Source organism: Poecilia mexicana, unplaced genomic scaffold (assembly GCF_051168715.1).
Source record: "Poecilia mexicana isolate PSO_F unplaced genomic scaffold, ASM5116871v1 scaffold_10, whole genome shotgun sequence".
Classification (NCBI taxonomy): domain Eukaryota; kingdom Metazoa; phylum Chordata; class Actinopteri; order Cyprinodontiformes; family Poeciliidae; genus Poecilia; species Poecilia mexicana.
Window position 1 is genome coordinate 24,340,208 of NW_028263379.1, and position 23,498 is coordinate 24,363,705.

A 23,498-nucleotide genomic window follows, 5' to 3' on the forward strand; every position below is an offset into this window, starting at 1 on the left:
CTTTCTCTCTTTCGAGACAACCTGGATTTGAGATGTGATTCTCTCACTAACTCTTAAACACTGTCTAAAATTTCCTGGTTGTTACTACATGTCTTCAGCAGTCAAACTTAAGGTGTCACTCACATTTCCATCGACATGTCTACAGGGCCACAGTAGGAAAGCCCTGTGGATTTGAAGTTGGGAAAAAGTCATTACACAAGTGAAATTTATCCTCACTTTTTCAGGAAAGAGCTGATATGTAGTTTGGCAGATGGAAATACCTGTTGTGAATCAGTTCTGATGGAAATGTTGCTCTTGACTGGTCATATGAACGATCGTTTGTGTCTGCAGAGCATGAACAGCCAGTGCCTGCTCACATAAAGGACAAAGAACAACACAGTCAGTTCACGTCTTTCTCCCCGTTCATATTGCTTATATTCATATTTCTGGTTGGGTATTAGAGACTGCAAGCTGTATTTTGGTCCTGATATTTATACTGCAAACCCTTCACATTGGTTTTATAATAAATGTGAATTGTATGTAGGCACATACAATGGCATGCTCTGCTCTGCTCTGCTCTGCTCTGCTGAGTGAAGAAAAACAAGTTGTTGCAACGTTGAGAGATATAAAGTGTGTCTTGCATGTTTACTACACAAAATGCTACATCCTTTTATTTTGCATGTGATATGCTGACAAAGTCATTAAAGAGCCAACAAGGAGGAGAAATTATAAGCAAGCCTGCAGGACACCATGTTGCTGACAAACACAGAACAAAGGGGGGACTGTTGCTTCTGGTGCCAGGGTGACAGAAAATGTAAAGATTATCGGTGGATTTTAGGGTCTCGTTTAAAACAAGAACACACTAAGAAGTCAATGAACCATCCAGTGTTGTTTTTTTTTTTTTATTTGGTATTTCTATCTCATAAAGACGGAGTTTAAAGCAGATTCTGATGTATATGTTGTTTTACCTCCAGTATATGAGCTCTTGCTTTGTAGGGAAAACAACATCTCCATAGTAGATGCTCTGTGTTGGCAAAAAAAACAAAAAAACACTGTATACCAGCTAAAATCAAAGATATTTTAAAATCTTTAAAAGCATTTATTCTTGAAAAAAAAGTATTTTCAGTAGCATTTAAAACTTTCTAACAGTGGAAGCAGATGTTTACTTTTAATATTGCTGTAAACAGATGGAAAACAATTTCAAAGCTTATTTTTAACCTCAGGTAAGAATGGCTAGTCTGATGTTATAACTTAGCAAACTTAAATTTTCTTATTTTCATTTAGCCAGAACATACATTTGAAACAAATATCTTAACATATGTCTCTGAAGATTGTTGGTAATGTGTCAGAAGATTATGTCTTTTTAGTCGTTTTGGTTTTTGTAAAATATTATTTGGAATCTAACAAGTTGATACTAGCTTGTAAAATTAACCGTGCATCCCGTAGTGTTTACTATTATTATTATTATTATTATTATTATTATTAGTAGTAGTAGTAATAGTAAGTAGGTCCTTCCTTAAGAAGTTGTTCATATAGGACTGGAGGAAACTGTATAGGCTCTTTCATCTCAATAAAAAAAATTTAAACCTTACCCTTATACATTTATAAAATGTAAACTATAAAAATTGGTTTGCACCTTAGGAGGAAAACATTCAGCTACAAAACAGTTTGGAATATTGCAGTGGCAATAATTATGACCATTAATCCGAACTTTTCAAACCTTCGTTCATATCATCATCTTATCTCCTCTGCTCTCCATGAATGTTGCGTCGCTGTCACTAAAATCTGCACCACATTATATCATTAAGGTCTAGTGAAAGTTTATCAAATTGGCCAAAGATAGTTTTAAGACTTTTAATGCATGAAACTGAAATACAAAATATTCTACCAAATACTGGATCCAAGCACTTATATGCATGTTGCAAAGATGACTGAAAGTTAGTATACTGTACATTTCTCGTTGATCTTAGCATTGTCACCTTTGGTCTCTTCATTGTCAGCTGTTTGACCGAGCGACACAACAACGCTTTAATAAAACCAGGAAATTTCAGACGAGTTCACTGGAACACAGAAATGTCAAGGGCGAAAAGCTGAATCTGAATTTAGTGGTTTTGTTAACAGTCTGTGAGGACGTTGCCAGAGAAGCTCATTCTCATGCTTTAGATATTGGATTCAAGCTGTTTTGTTTCCTGTTTGTCAGCCTCTTCTAAATTTCCTTGCAGCGCTACAGAGGCAAACATATCATGGCTGAGCACAGCCCACTAAGTTGCCCCTTGCGCTCCAATAAAAATTAACTCACCGGGGTTCCAGCTGTAAGCCCAGGATTCCTGTGGTGTCAATCACATAATCACCCTTTAAATTTTTCACTGTAATTTTACTGAGGTTTGGGATTTGAGCTCATTTATAAATGGGCCGCAGATCAAACTGAAGGCTGAGGGAATCGTGTCATGTTTTAATTATCATTTAACAAGAATGTTAAGTGCAGGAGAAAACGTGTAAAATTTCGCTTCCCTTTTTTTAAAAACACTGAAACATCAGAGGCTGCTTAGCAGATTATTATAAGTTTGTATTAACCATAGTTGTGAGGATAATTTATTTATTTATTTATTTATTTATTTTTATTTATTTTTTTTTATTATTATTTTTTTTATAAAGTAGTTTCTGAACTGGCCTTCTTTCAGTAACTATCAAAAAGTTTGTATCTTTCATCTTCAAAAGAGGTAAACTTAAAAAAAAAAGATGCATAAAATATACCCCATCCAACTATTATTAAGTGGCTTTTTTTTTCTATAAGTGATGAGGTTGTTTTGTCCCTCTTATTAATTGGAGTGAAATTGGACAGAGTGACTCAGAGGGGTGTTACTGGAAGGTGTCAGACACAGAAAGCAGGTAATTATAGAGACAGGAAGAGATAAGGAAACAGAATGCAATTAGCCTGGCAAGCAGAGCTTCAAATTGCTCTTCTTAGGATTTCTCACCTCAGCTTGCTATTGTTCATGCTATCCATGTCCAAACGGATCTGTGGTCCCTTTGCCCTCCAGCTCGGAGCGAATAAGAAGGTTTGCATTAATCAAATGGTATATGCAGAGCTCAGAATGGCAGTCAGGGCCAGATTTTAAATGTATGTATTCAGGTATGGCTCTCTGTTTTGCACACATAAGCTGCTGAGAGCTCGGTGTAAATCAGAGCCATCAGATGTTTTTCTCTACTTAACATCCAAGGCTGAGAGGATTTCTAAGAAGTTAATTTGAAATGTAGATTTAAGGCCTTGCTTTACATCAGCAGTTTTTTTTTTCTCTTGTATCATGTAAGAAGTTTATGAGTCGTGTCAATAACTAATTTATAATGGCAGCTATTGTATTTGGAGCAAGAAAGCCAATTCATTTTCCGCTCAGGTTGGGAATTTTTAAAAAGCCGAGCAATGACTCAGTGTACTCCTAATGCTAGACCTGGTTTCAGGATTTTCAGATTCATTTTTTTTATTATGCGTAATTTGCAAAATGATACGGAATTATCAAGTGGCAAACATAAAAGTTGTTCCGCTTGTTAGTTTTTATATTCAGCATGGAAAGCTGGATGCAGGTGTAATGCTGATTTGCAGAAAAGAGAAAGCTGGATTTCTTCTGCTCCATTTGTTCATTCTCTGTAGTGCCCATTTTGTTACTTTAGCCATTTGTTTTAGCTTTTAGGCGCTCTCTCAGCCTGTGTCAAACTCTCCGGCTGCAGACTCGTGTCAGCACACAAACACTCTCCTCCAAAAAGCTCGACTTCAAAGAGACAAAAAGAGAGTAAATGGAGGCTCTAAATAATGCATTTGTTTTGTTTTTGTTTTGTTTCTTAAATGAATCTCAATTTCTGACACTTATCGGCAGCATTAAGAGAAGAAATAAATATGCAAAAATAACCCTCTACTCTGTTTGTCAAATTAGCTGTTGCTGGTGAACAAAGTTGGTGAAATCCGACGGACAGCATGGGTTGTTGTTGACGCTCCTAGTGGTGCTTCAGGGCTGGATTCACAGCACATGTAGTCACATTCACTGTGATCACATATAGAAAAATCTACTGCACTTAGATAGGAATACATGGCCGTCTGCCAGTGACCCTCACAGCTACTTATCACTGAGTCGGCGACAGAGCCACCGCTTTTTCTGCAACAGAAACCAAAAGTCACCATATTATTATTATTTTTTTTTTTTTGTTGTTGTGTTGCAGATTTTAAAATAGGCCGAACGTATGTGTTTGTTATTGTGGCAGGTGCCACTTCCTCCCGCATCAGATTGGAGCAGCAAATGATCAGTTCAGACACATCAGGAGTGTGAGGGGCGTGGAGGAGTCTCAAAGTGCTTTTATGCAAATGGCCATCAAAGAGAGGTCCCCCACTGAATCTGAATGTAATTGTCTGAGTCATTCCCTTCGGTCGGCCTCCGGTTTCCATTGCAACTGTCAGATGAACGACTGTCTCCCAAACAGAAAATAGAAGACGGAGCGAAAGCGGAAAGCTCAAGAAAAACATTGCAATCTCCCGTCTTATTCTATCGAGGTAAAGAGACATGGGTGAAAATGGGAGTGGGGGCAAGGTCGCAGCTCATATAGAGGATATATATATATAACATCGGACGACAATGAAATGAAAGATTTCTAAACTCAGATAAGCTTGTGACAACGTTATAGTGTTTTGTCAGTTTGGCAGGATGGTTTTTGTCCCAATTTTGCTCTATTTAGAGAAGACTTGTCAGTCCGTTCTGGCAGAAAAGCAATAAAGCTATTTTTACCTTGTGTTACAGCTGCATCTCTTACTTCTGCGCTGTTGTAGAAATGCTCCACAAATTGAACTCTTCCTCCCGTCTTAGATTTGATGATAGAGGGAGGCGGGCGACGCTGGATATATTTTTGTTTCCAGCGTTTGTTTGGCGCTCCGGTGTTCCTTCCCAACTGTTGCCATTTTAACGCCCTCCAGATTTACAGCAGGGTAGCTGTGAGGCTGTCGTCTCATTTTCCTCCGTTAACAAGCCCTCTGTTTATATAGGATTATGCTTGTCTGCTTGTTTATTCTGCCTCGCTTTATTGTCTAATTACTCAAAGTACAAAACCCAGCCGTTTAACTTTTTGCTGCTCTCACGACAAGCTGATGTGGGTGATTCATGATGCTGTTATGTCTGTCCCTGCTTTGCAGCGTTGCCGGTCATGCAGGTGACGATTGAGATCACCAGGCAGCAGGTGGAGAAGATCTTCGGCCTCGATGAGTACTGGTGTCAGTGTGTCGCCTGGAGCACCACTGGAACGCAGAAGAGCCAGAAAGCGTACATCAGGATTGCTTGTGAGTGCACTTAAAGCGATCTCACTGTCATTACGAATGCATGGGTTTCTTAACAAGGTGCTCACATTTGCATGCCTAGGTGTAATAAGAGCTTAGGATCAGAACAGGGACAGACATGGACTGACTCTTATTTAACAATTAGTTTGAAAAATCATTGCGACCTCAATCGTAGAGTTGTTAAAATTAAGCTATAGTGCCCCCTGTAAAAGTGTTAATACTCACTTTTTTGTGTTTTAGCCTCAAATTAAAACTTATTCTGTTGGGATTTCAGGTGACAGGGCAGGTGACTTTCTGCAGATCCTATTTAGTTCAATTCAGTCTATTTATGTGGCACATGAAAACATTTTAGCGTACATATAGGAAAATAGAAACGCTGAATTTATCTGATCTGACTTTGACTCTGTCCTTCTGGACGACCAGGATGCTTTCATCTAAAACTTTCCACTGTAACTTTGGATGTTTGTTCAGGATCGTATTGCTGCTGTAGGAGGTGAACCTCCAACCCAGTTTCAACTATTTCACAGCGTCGGACCGCCTGGATGGCCCTGTTCTCATCCCATCCATTTTCCATCGATGGCATTTTTAGGGTTATGTGTGGTTTTAATTTTCTGCTACACAGAACAGTGTAAACATAGTTTAGTGTTGGTCTTATTTAACCAAGTCTTTCACATGTTTGATGTATCCTCTACATGATTTGTGTGAAATTGAAGAGAAAACTTCTCGTGACTTTTTTTTTTTTTTTCATAAGGACCAGATTTGTGGCATGTATGACTGATTGATGCTCTGCTTGCTCTGCCTCTCAGTTTAGGTTCTGTTTGATTATTGATTAAAATAAAGTTTTAGAGATTTCTTTAATGCTGGATGTATTCATTTATTAAAACCTGATTTTTAAATCTCAAAAAGACTCATCTGCTGCGTCCTTAATGACGACATTGGGAGAAAACTTATTGCATTGAGTTATATTTAGGAGTACAAGAAGGCCAGAAAACATGCAAAGAAAACTATTAATGTTTTTCAACCTCAATATTATGTAATATTTTCAAGTGGTCTAGCTAAAAAAAAAAAAATCTAAATAATCCATTAGAAGTTGTGGCTGTATTGGACAAAAATGTGAAGAAGTTTTAGGGATAGCAGAATGTTTGTTCCTGTGATTCTGATTATTGAATGAACATTTCTGAATACTGCAGGAAGAAAGGCAAAAAATGGGGGGTAAAAGGGGAAAAAGTGGAACACTAGATTTAAGTATTCATGAGCATATTTCTCACGAGCTACAGTATATCAGCAATGATCCCTGTGAAAGTAACTTGAATAAAAACAGAATTGAAATTTATTGCTGTGCAGCAATCATAAATCTGCCTGGGGAACACAGGCGCATCCCTCGCCGCCGCCTCAAAAGCTTTATTAGAAGGAGCCATTTTACATTTGAGCATTTTACAGCATTCTGCCTATTAATTCCCACATAAATATGTATTATTCCAGACACAGGCAAATGCAGCGCAGGCTCCAAACCACAAGGCTTTTTCGAAAACACACATTCATTATCTACCCTTGTTGGGGATCTTAACAAAGTCAGATAGATGTAAGATAAGGACATACACACGCCTTAATAGCCATGCATCAGGACACATTTCCAATATTTATCCGCACCCCACTTACACTCGCATACTTTAGAGCTTTCTAGAGCTGTTACGTCTCGAGTGTCCTCCAGTCCCCTTTTATCTGCTTTAATTAAATTAAATGTCATGAAACTCTCCGCTTGTCTCAACGTTTCCTCCAGTGTGATCGGTCAGGACAGGCTGAACATCCCGTTTAAAGGAATTCACCCTCAGCCCCTCGCAAACACGATAACACATTGCTTTGCTCTGAGTCAAAACACGGGGTTGAACACATCAAATTTGCACCGAGCCGCCAGCTATCGGCAGCCTGCCTGTCTCATCCGGTCCAAACAGACCTGCGTTTATTCCCTCTCCCGCCTCCTGCAAGACGAAAAAAGCCGAGCCACTTCTACCTGTGCAACTCACAGCTGGGGTTTACAGACAAATATATTGCAGGGCTTGATGCAACTGTAAGATTGCTCAATGAGACATAAAGTGAAGCCCCCGCGCAGCCGGGCGGGCTTTGCAGGAGCTCTTGTCCAGGCGCCTTGGGGCATTGTTTTCGTGCGGCTGCTCCAAGCCGACACACAGATGGGGGCCGGAGGCTGCCTGAGGCTGGGGGGTGGCGAGGGGGGAGGCTGGGTGGGAGGAAGGGGTAATGCAATTGCTTTTGCTCAGCGCAGGTCCCTCTGGCAGCAGACAAACATCTCCGAACCAGCCAGGCAGCCTGTAATAAGCAACATGGTTGGTGCCACTGATTCCACTGTGGCTTAGAGGCCAACTGGAGTGCGACACGAGGCCACGGTTGAACATTTCAGGGGCTGGAATTTAAAAAACATCACCAGACCCAGTTTGTTTTTGGGCTTTTTTGTTTTTTTCAAAGGATTTCTTTCAAATGTCATGAGCTCTAACAAACATCCTAATTGGTTGTGTTTCCTCTCCCCGTCTTTCTTTGTGCAAGACCTGAGAAAAAACTTTGAGGAGGAGCCGCAGGGTAAAGAGGTGGCATTGGACCAGGAGGTGTTACTGCACTGCCATCCCCCCGAGGGAGTGCCACAAGCCGAGGTGAGACACAGATACAGAAGATATTTATAGGCTCACATCCAGCATCGTTTTACTCTTTCCTCTCCTAGAAGGCGGGTGGGGGAGAAGGGAGGGGGCAAAGAGCAAAAAGTGACTTTGCTGCATCTCCGAGGGAACAACCATCCCTGTATGGATAAATTACACCTCTAATTATTCCCTGTTATTGATTTATGATCGCTTCCACATCTCTGAGAAGCCATACATCACATCATCTCGTCACATCACTCAGGATGGGCTCGGAGGCTTCACTCCCCATTTGGCATCTCTAAAGGCCCGTCCATAATGAATGGCTCTATTTGTCTCACTCTCTCCTTATCTCGTTCTGTCTCTCTCCTCTCTTGTTCTGCTTGCGTCGCTTTCTCTCCCCTCTCATATTTTGCCGGTGTGTGTTTAGAGGGCCAGAGTGGTGCCAGCTGTTTCACCTCATGTGCTGCATCCTCCCCGGTCCCAGATAGGCACTAACTGCTCTAATAACAACACAACAGGAGCCTCGGCTGCTAGCTCAGACAGCCCAGAGACGAGAGCCAGCAGACAAGCCAATCACAGCTCGACAGTGCAGGGACTGTTTGGAGAGAAATGGGAAGGAAGGTGCCAACCGCGGTTCAACAGAAAAGAACATCAGAGCAGAAGTCACCGCGGGAGAAAGCAGAGATAGCGCGCGCAAGAGGAAGAAAGCCCAATTATACGGCGTATCGCAACTGGCAGTAATACCAGCAACAATGCTGCCATACCATCGCTTCTCTGGAGACGGCACGGGGTCAAGTGAGAGCAGCAAAACAAGCGAGCCTGTCCGTGAATACACCAGGACGGGAATAACTTCAATTTTGTCTTCTGAAAGAGAAGCGAAGGCACTCCAGAGCATGATTGGCTTTGCTCACAGGCCACCAGCAGCTGCAAAATAAAAGCGGCTCTCTTCACAGTATAAAGTAATACATTTTCCAATCAGTTGGCTATACGAGTAAAATTTGTTCCCAGCACCAAACCGGCCTTCGTGTCCTTGTTTTGCATGTCGTAGACTGTCCTCTACATGATATCTGCTCGCCGCAGAGCGCGTTTCTGTTGATCTGAGCCGAGTTCTGACCGTGGAAATATGTTTTTCAGGTGGAGTGGCAGAGGAACGAGGACGTGCTCGACCCGTTGAGTGACCCCAATTTTTTCATCACACCTGACAACAATCTTGTCATCAAAAAAGCCCGCCTTTTGGACACGGGCAACTACACGTGCGTGGCCAAAAACATCGTTGCTCGCCGCAAAAGCAACTCCGCCACGGTCCTGGTCTATGGTAGGTCACGATATCTTCTTTTAGCAGATGTTAAATCTTCTGGGTGCAATTTTTTTTTTCAAATTATGCAAACCGAGAAACTGCCCAAAGGAATCATTTCATGTTTACTTTCTTCTTGTATTCCACATTTCCACATTAACCTCTGTGTGCTCCCATGGATGAAACATACCGGGTTGCAGGTTTTTTGTCCATTGCGCAGTTGCAGAGCCCACTAAAGGATGCATATCCCTTGAACTTATTCTCATTTTGTTGTGTTACAACCACAAACGTCAGTGTATTTTATTGGTACCTTATCGGATAGAACGACACAAACTAGCACAGCATCGATGAAGGAAAGTGATCCATGACTTTATAATCTTTATTCAAATGAAAATAGGAGAAGTCTGGCAGTGTTTGCATTCAATCCCCCCGAGTCACATTGTGTAGAACCGCCTTTCTATGCGACTGCAGCTGAAAGTCATTTGGGGTTTGTTTCTACCAGTTTTTTTTTTTTTTTCTTTCAATTCTGCTTTGCAAATTAGCTGAAGCTCAGTTAAACAGCATCTTTGAACATCGTTTTTTGAGTCTCTCTGTAGATTCTCAACTGGGTTTCAGTCTGGACTTTGACTAGGTCATTCTAGCACATGAGCATACTTTAATTTAAATGTAGCTCTGGTTGTATGTTTTGGGTCGTTGTCCTGCTGGAGAGTGAATCTCGATGCCAGTCGCTCTAACATTTCTGGACATTGTCTCCAACTTGATCGCTCAATCTCTGCGTATTCTAGAGTTACCATGGGCTTATACTCATTAAGACTCTCATCGCTTCGGCCTGTCAGTTTAGTCTGGTGTTTAAGCATTCGCTATTGCTTTTTTAACCTAACACTGGTTAAAATGTCAGCGACTTTCAACACCAGTTTGCTGTGTTTATTGGTCTTTTGATGCTTTTGGTTCCCTAACAAGCCCCTGAGGCCAGAACTGAACAGCTGCATTTATAATGAAGTCAAATCACACACAGGTAGAGACTATGTACTAATTAGAAATCATCTGAAGACAAAATATATGGGGTTTTATTGAGCAGAATCAGAGAACAGGGGGCATGAATACAAATGTAGAGCACACACATGACATTTGAAATATGTGCCATTTATTAAACTCATTAATGTTTCTGGTTATAGCGTGACAAACTGGGGCAAAGTTCAAGGAGTACAAATATTTTTTTTTGCGAGGCACTGTGTCCATATTTTATGCTGTGATAACTACAAAGCAGAGCATTACAAATGAGTGACATATGGTGGCAGCTTGCACCGTCAGCTCCACATTTCTCACCAAGCAGTACATTTTGCTAGTATAGCTGGACGTTAATTACACCAACTTAAATGTGTCTGGCAGTCATTCTTATAAAAGCTGGCAATGTTGGATGCCATGACTGCCATCTTCCTCCCTCTTTGTTGTGGATCCAGTAAGAGAAAAGAAATTGAATTAACAGCAAAGTGTAAATAATGACTAGGCCTGATAAGCCAAGTGACCTTTATTAAAATGCAGAGAAACCCCATATTTGTTATCGCAGATGGTTCCAAGTCTAGCACACAATGGAAGCATCCATACATTACAGACCGCCTTTATACTCCGCTGGATACAAACGGGACACTAAAGTCTCTTGGGGATTTCTCACAAAACCACTTTATGAGAGAAAAATGAATATTCAGAAACAATGTCTTAGTCATAGGCTGTTCCTGTTGCGGCTTCCTAAACAGTACAGCCTGGGGTTGCAGTAAAGTTAGAAAACTCTGAATTTTAGCTAAAAACTGATGATAACCCAAAAAATATAAAACACTGTTGCATGTACAGAAAAGAAAGCACGCTTCCCTTCTAGTTTAGGGTTTAAGATTATTAGATATATCCCCAGATGTCAAAGACAAACTACGAATTCATGAAATAAACAAACCTCAACTACAAAATCTTAAAGCAGTGTTGTTGTTTTTTTTTCTTCTGTATGACTTGATTAATCATTCTCGGTGCTGTGGAGAAAAATGTTCTTAGTCTCTACAATGTTGCTTCGACTAAAATACTTTAATTTAGCCGAAGTTTAGCCTTTCAATGTTGCTGTGGCAACTCCTCAGTTTGTTTCTTTTTCAGACATTTTCTTGAAAACTTTCAGCTGCTTTAGCACATTTGGCCTCAACTTTCACTCTAGGAAACGTTGAAATACAAAGATATTTTTGGTTGATTTAATGAACCCAATGTGCCTAGATCTTGTGGCTGCAAAACAATCCCAAATCATAACTCCTCCACCACTGTGGTCAACAGTTGGTCTGATGTATGGGTGCTTATTCAGTGTATTTGGCTTGAGCCAAACATGGTGCTTTATTTTTTCATGGAAACTGATCAATAATTTGGGCTCACTCTCTTGTCATTCAGATGCAAACTTTGAAGAAAATACATTTTCCTGGACACTTTTTCAAACAGCTTAGACTTACAGATTTTTCTATCTATTTGTCAGAAACTCCTACCTATTAGATGCATTTTTACAGTTTTTCCATTTTGTGTTTATTTTTTGTCAAATAAGGATAACATGGAGTCTCATTTGCACAACTGAGGTCAAATTTGCTTAACTTTCTTATCTAGTAAAAATCCTGTTAAATAGAAACAAAAGAATAGAAGGGGGACCATTTTTATTTTTTATTTTCTGCAACTTTTTTTAAGATGTATTCATTATAGCTTCTCCAGATGCAAATAGACACATTTTAAATGTGGATTGTTAATTCAAATTGCAGTTGAAAAACTGTGTTAAAAGAAGAAAGTTTTAAAAAAGTTCGTGTGAGCAGATGTTCAGAGAATTAAAAGACACTCCAGGTGTGGCATAAAACACAATTTTACCAAATAATTCTCAGGAGTCGCATTTCCAAAGGACAAATAAACACATCCGCACCTTAGTGAAGGTGTTACTTTGGCAGATTTTAAGTGAAAAGTCCACATTCTGCAGACAGGGTGTGAAAGTTTGTGTGTGTTAGCATGTGTGTGCGTGTGTGTGTGTGTGTGTGTGTGTGTGTGTGTGTGTGTGTGTGTGTGTGTGTGTGTCTTTGAAGCAAAAATGCCAACACGAAAACAGGTGACAGCAATTTGAGGTGAGCTGTGTTTTTATAGTTCACACATATGTGTGCTGCCGTGGGCAGGTACGTACACAACACCAGTTCAACAAAGGGATGCATTTCTGCTGTGAAAAACAGCAATACATGCTGCACTACAGGCGTTCCATAAGAAAATATCTGGATATTTGTTTCCCATTTACACACTTTTTTCTGCATGAACATGCTTTTATTATATCATTATTTTCCACTTTTGCTCAGAAAAATCAAAGGGTTTGATTTTGTCCTGCTCCCACTCAAACTATTTATAATGAGACTATTACAAGAAACAGGGGGAAAAAAACATGTTTATTACAAAAGATTAAGATCAAACCTATTCAATTAAAAAGCAGGTTAAATTGCACAGGTCTCAGATTAACGTTCCTCTAAAAGATTCACGGCCCTTTTTTCTTTTCAGTCCGCTAAAGCTCACAGTGAAATCTCAGCAGATTTAGGGGGGAATGATGCTTAAAGAGTGAAGATATTCTATAGAAGTAGCCTTGATAGATAAATTAAAACATTTAGTAAAGCACTTTGTCTAATCTCTAAAACACTATGAACTATCTTAAGAAAAGCAGCAGATAGAGCAATGTTATCTGACATTTGTAGCTTTGTTTAAAATATTTTTTCTTAATTTTTCCTCCTATATCGTTACGTTTATATGATGTGCATCAGTTAGAGACCCGCTACTTGACGAGATAGATGATTGGCAATCACAGTGCGACTCAACACCACGTGAAACTCAATACCCAACCGAATATTGCATCAAAGCAGTTCTTCGCAACTCTTGTGTTGTAAACATCGATTGTGTTATGATCATTTCATTCCATATATTGTGTCCAGGTTGAGTCCTACTCAGCTTGTTGGAGGCATGAAAGTCTAACACTCATCTCACATTATTTCCAAGTGGCAACTTTTTTGGGAAAATGATTAAATAATAGTTATTTCAGTACCTGTCAGGTAAAATGTAATTGAGAGGAACTTTTTCAAGGTTTCCACTTTTTATTCAGTCAAAACTGTGCAAACTCTAAAGTTGGTAAGAAATGTTGAGGAAATCATTTTCACTCTGAATGGTTTCAAAAGAAACGTGTTAATTTAGAGCAGGTGGTCAAACCACACATTATCATATGCCTCATCGAGCCACAGGCATTAAAACGTTACAAAAAGCGCAATTATGACTGGTGTTGATTATAATTGATTAGGTTGTTGTTAAAGGGAATATAGAGCTTAATTTACTGTGGAGGCAAGAGCATTCACGCTCCTATTGTTCGCCTCTATAGTGGGTTCAAGCAGTCCCTTTCATTCGTTGCTCCAATAAATTATGAAAGACTGATGCAGGAGGCCATTTGTGCAACATCCCTCTCATCTCAATATGCGCTTGATAAAATGAGTCATATTAGCTGAGGATAAATCAGAACAGAGGAAATTGTTCCTCTATCTGCAGACCTGGTTCTGATGTTCCTGTATCTTTACCTTGCAGCGAACCGTTTATCGTGCAGCATCTCTGTCTACCATTTTAGTTAATCTACCTAGCGGTAGCAACTGATAATAACTTCTACTTTTCCAAGGCGGCTCAACAGGGGGCCCAGAGATGCATTTTAACAAGACCCGGCTGGTGTGTGACTGCACTCGGTGCTAAGAGGTAATCAGAGGCCGAGTTGCCTGGCAATTTACCTCGCTGTGGCGAGCAATCAATTGCATAGAGAGGGCAAGGAAATGATTCAGCCCCGACAAGCGCAGAGAGTTAAGGGGAAATTACGAAGGGAGTATGTACAGAGAGGCAATGACAGTGCCGCTCAGGTCAATAAATCAGGAATCTGTGTAGCTCATAGGCTGGAGGAAACACGGTAGATGCTGGGAAAGAAGCTGCATGATTTGATGTAATCACCTGCCATGATTGAGAGGCGCTTCAACAGTATCAGTTACATGATAATTGACACTTAAAGTTTAGAACAGGAGCAATGGCTCAGCAAATAGCTGCAGTAATAGGAATTCGCTGTTTAAAGTTCATGAAATGCCCGAACTCTAGGCTTTGTTTGAATACTGTCGTCAAATCGGTGTGTGAAGGGTGGTTTAAAGTATCTGGCAAAAAAAAGTATTCATGCCCCTTAGACACTGTAGTACAACCACACGTCTTTACGTATTTCACTGGGCTTTTATGTAATAGATCAACACAAAGGAGTGCATGATTGTGAGGTAGAACAAAAATCCTTATAGCCTCATTTAAACTGATACCCCTAAGCGAAATCAAGTGCAACTAATTGCCTTTAGAAATGACCTAAATAGTAAACAGAGGGCGCAGAAGCCCATAGTGTCTCTGGAGGAGCTGCTGACATCCACAACTGAGACAGGAGACTTTGTCAAAATGACAATTAGTCACGTGTGGCAAACACCTTTGTTTTACAAAGCGTGGACAGAAAAAGATTGTCGAGAGAGATAAATCGAAGGTGTATCTCACCTTTCACGAAGCACTTCATTACAATGTTTTTTTTCGCTCTGTTTATCCTGTGAAAAGACCAAGTAACAGGGGGCGTCGCTGACTTGTCAAGAAAAAGAGTCAGAACCTGGTATCAGCTGACTTGTGAAGGGGTAAAACGACGGTGCTGCTCGACTGTGTGATACAGCAATTACAGGCAATCTGGACGGCCAGCTGGCTGGGAGAATTAAGGCAAAACACAGAGACTACCACTGTGTGTATTTGACTTGCATGGCCAGTAAATGCATGTTGAACAAGTTGAGCTGACTTTCACAAAAAACAACAGATCACTGGATCTTAGTTTGGTACAGATTCATAAAAGCTGGTTTCTGTTGCGCTCGTAAATAAAACCCAAAAGCTGTAACACGCCGCAAACGTGTTTAATGTTTTAGGAGTTTTCTGACTCTCATTTTGTGCTCAACGCTTTATATTGACCCTGAGAAACTCAGCTCCATGCCTCTTTAAGTTCAGCAATAAGTTTGATTCATAATTTATGAATGACCAGAGGGAGATCATTGAGGGACTCATCTGTACAAGTTTATTGCAAAACTGTTTTAAAAGAGATGGCGTTTTTAGTTGTTTTTTTTCTGTCTGCTTCGAGCCGCAAGCCACATGTGATACAAGGCACTCTGGGCAAAAGAGGGGAAAAATGTAACGTTTTGGCCTATTTAGTTGTCATGTGTGACAGAAAAGCCTGAAGCGTCGACCGGCCCCACTGTGGCTCCTGGTGGTGGCAGCTTCATGACGTAGGGATGAATTTCTTCACTAGACGACGAAATGCTACTCAGAGTTAATAAATACATGTACATGATAGACTTTCCAGACTTTAAGTTGTATAATTCCTTCCTCATTTAGTTTAATTTAGTTTCTAGTCTATTTAAAAAAATAATAATAATACGTAAGAATGAACATTTAAATACAGGTGATTATAGCCAAATGGCTAGTTTCCATCTGTTGTTGTAACAGAGGTGGAGCAGAGCCATGATGTATTTTATAAACCAAGACAGAATCGTGCTATTCCAACTTTGTTTATGTTTTTGGAGAATGTGAGATTATCTACACCATTAGATTTATTATCTAACACATTTAATGCTTGTTGATGCACAATTTAAAGTGATTTACAACAACTTGTGGTACAAGTCATATGAATGAAAGTCACCAAAGTATAACTTGGTCTGCTCTAAGTTTATTAATTATTTATATTGGGAAAAAATGTTAGATATATATAAACTTAATTGTTTTCATCTCTGAGTCGTAACCTCCTTTGTTTGTTTAACATAAAATCCCAATCATTGAAGTTTGTGGATGTGACATGACCAAATGTGGAAAAAGAAAAAAAAAACATTCAAAGTTTTTGGGGGACACTGTAATTTAAAGTGATATTTCACTAATGGTTTGGTTTTCCAAATAGAAAAACCATGGCCAAGAGCTTTAGAAATGATGACTTTATGACAACGCTCAAATATAATATTAGTTTTAACATCACCCAGCTGCAGCAACTGTGTTAGTCTGGTCTGGCAAGTTGCTTGGTTATACTCCGCTTCCTGTTGAGTCATTTTGTTTTCACTGCGTTTGGCTGTAATTCCAGCACACATGCAGGAAGCAGCCAACTCTGCTCCTGCTCCTCCATGTGTTCACCTTTCTGTGTGGAGCCCAGCAGTGTACAGGCAGTCACGATTTTTCAAATGTAGCACACCTCTTTTTATTTCTGCATGTCGGGTAAACCTGGCTGCTCTGTTCCTTCATCCATCCATCCCTTCCTCCCTCCTTCCATTCAACCTTCCCCTCTTCCTTACTGCTCCCCCGCCCCCATCCCCAACATCCCCCCACCTTCCTCCTCCTCCTCCTCCTCCTCCTCTCGGCACCGGTCTGACAGTCAACGGTGGCTGGTCCACATGGACCACCTGGTCGTCCTGCAGCGCTGTGTGCGGGCGTGGCTGGCAGAAGAGGAGCCGGAGCTGCACCAATCCCACGCCACTGAACGGAGGCACATCCTGTGAGGGGCAGAACGTCCAGAAAAGTGCCTGCGTGGCCACCTGTCCAGGTAACTCCCAGGCAGCCCTGTTTGTCCTGTGGCATTGGCTTCTTGTGGCTTCCTTTATTTGCATTTTCTTTTTTTTTCTGCATCTAGAAGTCATCAATTCATTCTTTTCCCTGCCCTTTTGCACCGTAGCTCCAACTCCAAGTAGCATTTTTTTTTTTTTTTTTTTTAGGTGCCAAGCTTTTGTTGCCTTCTGCAATTAGAGCGCTTGCACAGCAATCCTGCAAGGGATTTAATACTATCACATGTTGTTTGCATCATCAGCTGCGCTGTGAATAGGCTTAATTTTTATTTCAGCTCCCACCCCATACACATAGACACAGCCTTGGCTTTGTGTCGCGCTCACCAGAGCAATTGTTGTTGTTTCCTGTTCAAGCTGCTGCTTAAAATGTGTGGTTAAAAAAAAAAAATCTGAATTATGGGAGCTTGCGTGCTATGTTTATGTGAGAGGAGTTAAGGGGAATTTCATTTGCTGGCTCAGTCTCCCCTGTGAGAGCGTCTGAGAGGCAGAGAGCGTCGTGGCTGATAGTGAGCAACACTTATTGATCTCTGGGAGCCTGAGATGGAAGTCAAGCTGCCTCATTTGCTGGTTCGCATTAGAAACCCCTGACAGGGGAGAGACCTGGACAGGAAAATGAAGGAGGAAGGTGGAAGCAGGGATAGAAACAGGTGGAATCAGATATAACGTCGGAAAGAAAAGGAGAGAGAGACGCAGGCAGGGAATGGAGCCGGGTGTTTGGCTCTGACAGGGAGCTGGGGCCACGCTGACCGCAGGAGAAATCTCCCTCAATCTGTAAATATCAGAGAAGGAAATACGACACCTTTGACAAAGGGGGGCAGGGGGAGGTACGAGCTTCGTCTTGCTGCCTAAAACTGAGGCTATCTTGCTCAGCGATCAAGGCGTTCTGTTACACATCTCCCATGTAAAGACATTACTAGATGTCAAGGATGAGTGTAAGTAACATGGCCCACTGGAATAAAGCGGGAGGAGGAAACACAAATGCACGACGCAGCGCCAGGATGTGAACAGAGTCTGAATTATTAGAGCCGGAGAAACTAGTAATGGAATTAGAATTAGAGCGGTGCCCAGGGATGCTTGACATTCCTCCACAGCAAAGCAGGCTACTGACCTCCATGAGCTTAAAGAGATTAATGTCAGTCCAAGCTGCTATTGTTAGACCAAACCGCTTCCTCCTTCATCTTTCCCCTGCTCCTCAAGGAGAAAGAGTGTAATTCCCACCAAAAGGGAGCTATGGCAAAAAAAAAAAAAAAAACTGCATTGTGTCCGGCAAATACGTTTTTACAGAGACTTTTGGGAGAGAAAGAAGTCATTTTTTTCCCCCCTTGTTGATGAGAGATGCTAGGGCAACATGACCCCACTTACACCTGTCAGTCCCGGTGTTTGGCAACAGAGCGTGGTCTCCGGCTGCGATTCTCACATTTATTCGTCTGAGCCGGTGGCATCAGTGGCACTGACAGGCCCAGCTGTCTGCAGCTGGCCACAGTCGGCAGCACCAGCGGCTGTGGATGCTGGCCTGCCGTTTCCCAAGGAGCGCCGAAAGCCTTCGTGTAAGCAGAGGCATTAACGGAATCAGATCTCCCACATTAAACCCCTTTTTGTTTCATCAGCCAAATGATTTACAAACGGATGAATCATGAGCTTGAACGCATGACCAGACACTCGCATATGCAAGAGTCGCACTCAGCAAGAAGCAGCCGTCCAGCCTTCTTGCGGTGTGTGAGGGAGAGAGAGAGAGAGAGAGAGAGAGAGAGAGAGAGCATCGCCACTTACTGCAGAACAACTTCAATTATCGCCGTGCGTATAGCCTTCACAGGTCTAGATAGTGATTTAAGTCCATCTCTGAAAGAGACTTGAGAAGAGCGGATCGCACGGAGAGCTGTAACGCCGCAGATAGACATCGTGTTATTTATTCAGACACTGCTGACATTTGGATTCAGAAGTAGTGCTCTTTATTTTTTTATGCCAGCCTTGAGAGGCGGCGGGGCGGGGGTTTCCTCCGCAGCTGCTTTGTTTTTGAGTTGCGTTGTTAAAAATTACATGATTTAAAGCTGGTCTGGTTTCAAGCCCTCATCAATTATCTAAACTTGGAATTTGCTGTTGATTATTAGATCTCTGGTGTGCTTAACTTCACGCAAAAGTGTTCAATCACACCCCTCGCGCTTCTTCACGTATTCTCTCTCACTGCAACCACAAACCTTAGTGTATTAAACTGGGATGTTCTGTGATGAACTAGCACAAAGTAGGGCATGTTTGTGAAGGCTAGGGAGAATTATGTTCTTCTTTTTCCAGTGCGCATTTGTATTAAGAGTCCACTGTAAACAACTGACTTCAGATGTCACCTTATTAGTAAATTCTTGTAGGAGGCTGCAAAAGATTTGAGACTGCGCTAGACGTTCACTATTCAGTGGGACAGTATCCCTCTGCACTCAGAGAGCTACAATGGGCAGGCTTAAATCACAGCATATTCTTGCACCTTACACCTTCTTTTCATAAGCTTAATGTGTTTTGAAAAGAATATTGGGTCCTGGGCTATGTGTTGACTAGGCATAAATTATGGAGCGCACTTTTTTATATTTAAAAGAAATATATTTGATTTATATTCATGAAAACATTTGGAAACTATGTTTTCTTTTCTGATCTCTTCATAATACTTTGTTTTGGTTTGCCACAAAAAGCAATCAGACATATATAAAAACTTTTGCAATACACTTTAGTTTGGTTTTATTTTAGCAGCTTGCACCCTAGCCGTCCCAGTTTCACTGTAGCCATTCTTTTAAATTCTTTTATGTCGTTAAAAACCCATGCGGGGATGGGCATCGCAAATTAGCTGAGGCTGTAGATGTTTACGGTGTTCTGTTTGTGTTTCTACCTAACTCTTTGTCCCCATGCAAATAAACAATAAAGAAAGAAACAATCCTATTGTTCAGCCAAGTCTTCATGTGCACCTCTGGTTGATGTGCTCCTTCTGAAAGTAACGTGGTTTCTTCTGAGCAGGTCAGCCGCTCAGGCATATTTTTACACCCATACATTATGGATCATCTTCCACAGCCTGGCACCATCAATAACAAAACTCTCCACACGTCTGTTCACGATGACTCTTGTGTCTAAATGCGAGCTCCCACCTCTCTTTGGAAACGTGCGAAGCCATGGAGGCTCATCTGTATTTTTGTCTGAGTCTCCAAAGTGTTTAATGAGAGTTGGCGGAGGCCTGCGTGGCGGATCAGATGGGCTCCTTGCTGGGAGAGACGCGGGGAGCTGTGGAGGAGGCTGAGGCTAAAGCCTGAGGCTGAGAGCAGAGCAGATCAACACTTGAGACAGCGAGTAGCCAAACCATGCCAGAGCTCGTCTCATTTGTGCCCCCCCCCCTTCTTTCCTCTCCACCTTTTTTTTCTCTTCTCTTGTCTCCATCCCAGCATATCCCGCTGAAATATCCCACATAATACAGCAGTCCATCCCTCACCCTCTTATTGACTGTGCCCCTGCACCGACTTGCGGTCAGAGCCAACAGTAGTGGCAAAATGTCAGATCATGCCAACATTTCCAACAAAGACTCACATCCCCGCAGCCAATAGCTAACAGTTAGTCACCAGTTTTTGGAAGGCAACACGATGAACTGAGCCGCCGCCTGAGATGAGAGCAAACACCAAACAACCTGAAGAGGTTTCTAACTTGAGTGAATTATTTAAAAATGGTAACGATCCCTCTGGCTTGCCAGCGGAGTCGGGAGAATTCCAGCAAGATGGAAAATAAATAGACTCGGAGCCGGTGTGCGCGCGCACGCCCGCCTTCATGTCTGCGTCTGTGCGCGAGTCCTGCACATGTCCCCATATGTCTTGTTTCTGCACCGCAGGCGAAAGTCTAATTGTACTTTTGGAAGTGCGTCCTCGCGCGTTTGTAAAAAATCATCCTAGATTGTTCTGCAGATTGCACGTTTTATCCATAGAATAAATGAAGGCTGTGGGTAATAAATGTGGCAGCCGAGCACATTAATTTGATGCAAAAAGACGGTGGCCATCTGGTGACAGACTTGCATCATTTTTAATCATTTGGCGCCTTTCGTTTTGAGCCCACCCTCCTTCATATCTCACCCTGTCTCACTTTGGTTTATATCTCTGCTTCAAGCGGCACAAAAGAGTGAGCTCAGCTTTTTGTGTGTTTTGATCAGCAAAGAAATAATATGAAAGTAGTCGGGATTGCACATCAACATTATGTTGCTAACCATCACATCGGTTTTTATTTCAGAAGTAAAAAAAGCCTTTATTCCTTTTTTTTTTCAATCGGCCTTTTGATGCCTGGGATCAGCGGCGGGACGTGTGCACACATGTGCGCTGACAGGACAGTGGGAGCGGAGGGACAACCTGCTGGTCTCAGTGGTACTTGTCCACCTCCCCATGTTTCCTTCAAGGACACAGAAACCATAGGCGTTCAGCGATCTCGAGCTGCGTCCGTCAGCAGCCATTGTCATTTTGAACAGCGGAGTCTCAACCAGGCCCTCCCACTGACCTGTGGAGAATGGTCGGATTCTTTTTTGCTTCTACACTTGGCAACGTGTCCAAATGTTCGGGGGGGGCTGAAGAGAGGGGGTGCCACTGGGTTATTGTATTACTGTACCTCCTCAGAGACCCGCCTGACCTGAAACCTGCGGCGCTGCGAGATTGAAAATCAGCTAAGGTGCCTTTTGCTGTGGAAGTAACAATCTCCTTCTGGGGATTTAAATTGGAAAACCATGGCTTTGGATTAGTTTTCTCATGGAGCTTGACAGATTAAAAGGAGAAGATCTGTTAGTTGGTTTTCTCATATCTGTAATTGCTGCGTCTTTACTGTAGCTTTATGCTTTCCGTACGCTGCTTGCTTTCATGCTCAGCCTCGTGGCACGCATTCATAGTCGAGGCTCATCCGTGCATCTCTTCTCTTTACGTTTGACTCTCGTCAGGTTTGGGTGGCGGGTGCTCGTCTCGTGTCCTGCAACGCCTAGCATCACTTTTTACGTCCACGTTGCTCTCCTTGTTTGAAAATGTCATTTGCATGGTCATTAGTTTTGCTTTGTGCTGGAGGAGGGAGAAGAAGAATTCCATCATCTCATCAGGGCAGATGTTGATCTCATCTCTTTATTTCACAGCCATGTGGATAAACTGAGGGGCAACATAATATATTCATTAGGATGTAATTTGCTATTCAATCATTTTCATTCCCAGCCTGGACAATGAGCCCACTGGCCCACGGATGGGTCCACTCAATGCCAAACAAGGACAATTATCTGATTGGTTCTGCTCTTGCTGCCAAATTGATCTGACTGCAAAAAGAATCCAGGCTGTGTCAGCATCCCACCACACACACAAAGCAAGCAGGGTAGTGCTAAAGTTTTTCTTGTAGCCATTTGGAAAAAAAAAACAAAAAACATACCTACATAAATATACCGTATTTTCATTCTCTATTTTTACTTACAAACTAAGCCTAATTTGCTTTTCACCTGGTTTTCCAAGTTAAGATTTATGCAAATTTGAAAAATTTTGGCATCTCACTTATGTTTGATCAACCAAAGACTCGTGAACCGCCAGGGGAATGATCGGCTTTCTGGGAATTGTTCCCCTTGTTCTCTTTATTACCAAGATTAATGAACACGAGGGTTCTCCAAGCCTCTGGTCAGCCGGGGGTGGGGTCACCACTGTCACAGATATGTGCTTCAACTTTGTGTCTGCGTGTGTGTGTGTGTGTGCTCATGTGTGTGCGTGTGTGTGTGTGCAGGAGAACGTCATCGGGTCCCCTTCACCCTGGCGTTTGGGAAAGAGAGCGAGACAGAGGTGTTTTTCCCCCCCATGAGAGCTCATTACTGCTCTTTTTCCCATTAGCCGAACGGTAACCTTCTCCCGGCCCAGCGCTGTGTCACTCTCAATATCACTCTCAGCCACCACCTCCACTGGCCACAATGCCAAATTACCCCCTCCTTTGTGAAATGGCCTCCTTCTCTGTGTGAAGAAAAGGCCGGCTGATATTTCTTACAGTCGGCCGTGCACACAACTATTACCGGCCCATTTTCATTTGTCTCATTTTGCTTGTGCTGATGATGGGCTGTTTGAAGTTGTGACTGGCCTGCAGCTGTAATGTACTCTCTCCTCAGCTCATAATAACACCACCTGTATTGTGTTTTGCATCCAGTTGCGCTGCGGGCGGCATCACAGTTGCTACAGTAACGTCTTGTTTGACTAAGTAATCAAGCCAAAGCAGGTTTGTTTCTTCCACAAATGTCCCTTTACTAAAGAAACTTGGATTAAGGCTGTAGTGCCTTAGAGAAGCATTCGTCTCGTTAAAACCACTGTTTCTCATATTTAGTCGAATTTCAGTGTGATAGACCGACACAAAGTAGTACATAATTGTTTAATTGAAGGGAAAATGATAGAAGTGAGAAATGCAATTGTAAGCCCTGTTTTAGTCTGATACCCCTAATCACATTCAGTGCAAATGATTTCATTCATAAGTCAACCAAAGAGAGTATGACACAACTGCAGTCCTACCAAATCATTGCTCTTCATTAAAACTGAGAAGCTCATGGCATCTCTAAAGGAGATTAAATAATCCAGATTATGTTTATGGAAAAATTG

General features: G+C 41.8%; 1 protein-coding gene across 2 annotated transcripts in view; it reads left to right on the plus strand.

Annotated features, from left to right (window-relative positions):
• unc5a (unc-5 netrin receptor A) overlaps positions 1–23,498 on the plus strand; it is a 173,773-nt gene that overhangs the window by 107,814 nt on the left and 42,461 nt on the right. Inside the window, exons 3-6 of one of the 2 annotated variants that reach the window (XM_088009693.1) lie at positions 5,153–5,296; positions 7,853–7,956; positions 9,076–9,256; positions 16,713–16,880. In XM_088009693.1, coding sequence (XP_087865819.1) covers positions 5,153–5,296; positions 7,853–7,956; positions 9,076–9,256; positions 16,713–16,880 — 597 coding nt within the window. Of the gene's footprint in view, positions 1–5,152; positions 5,297–7,852; positions 7,957–9,075; positions 9,257–16,389; positions 16,881–23,498 lie in introns of those variants that run through there. The other variant, XM_014970830.2, reaches the window with a different exon arrangement.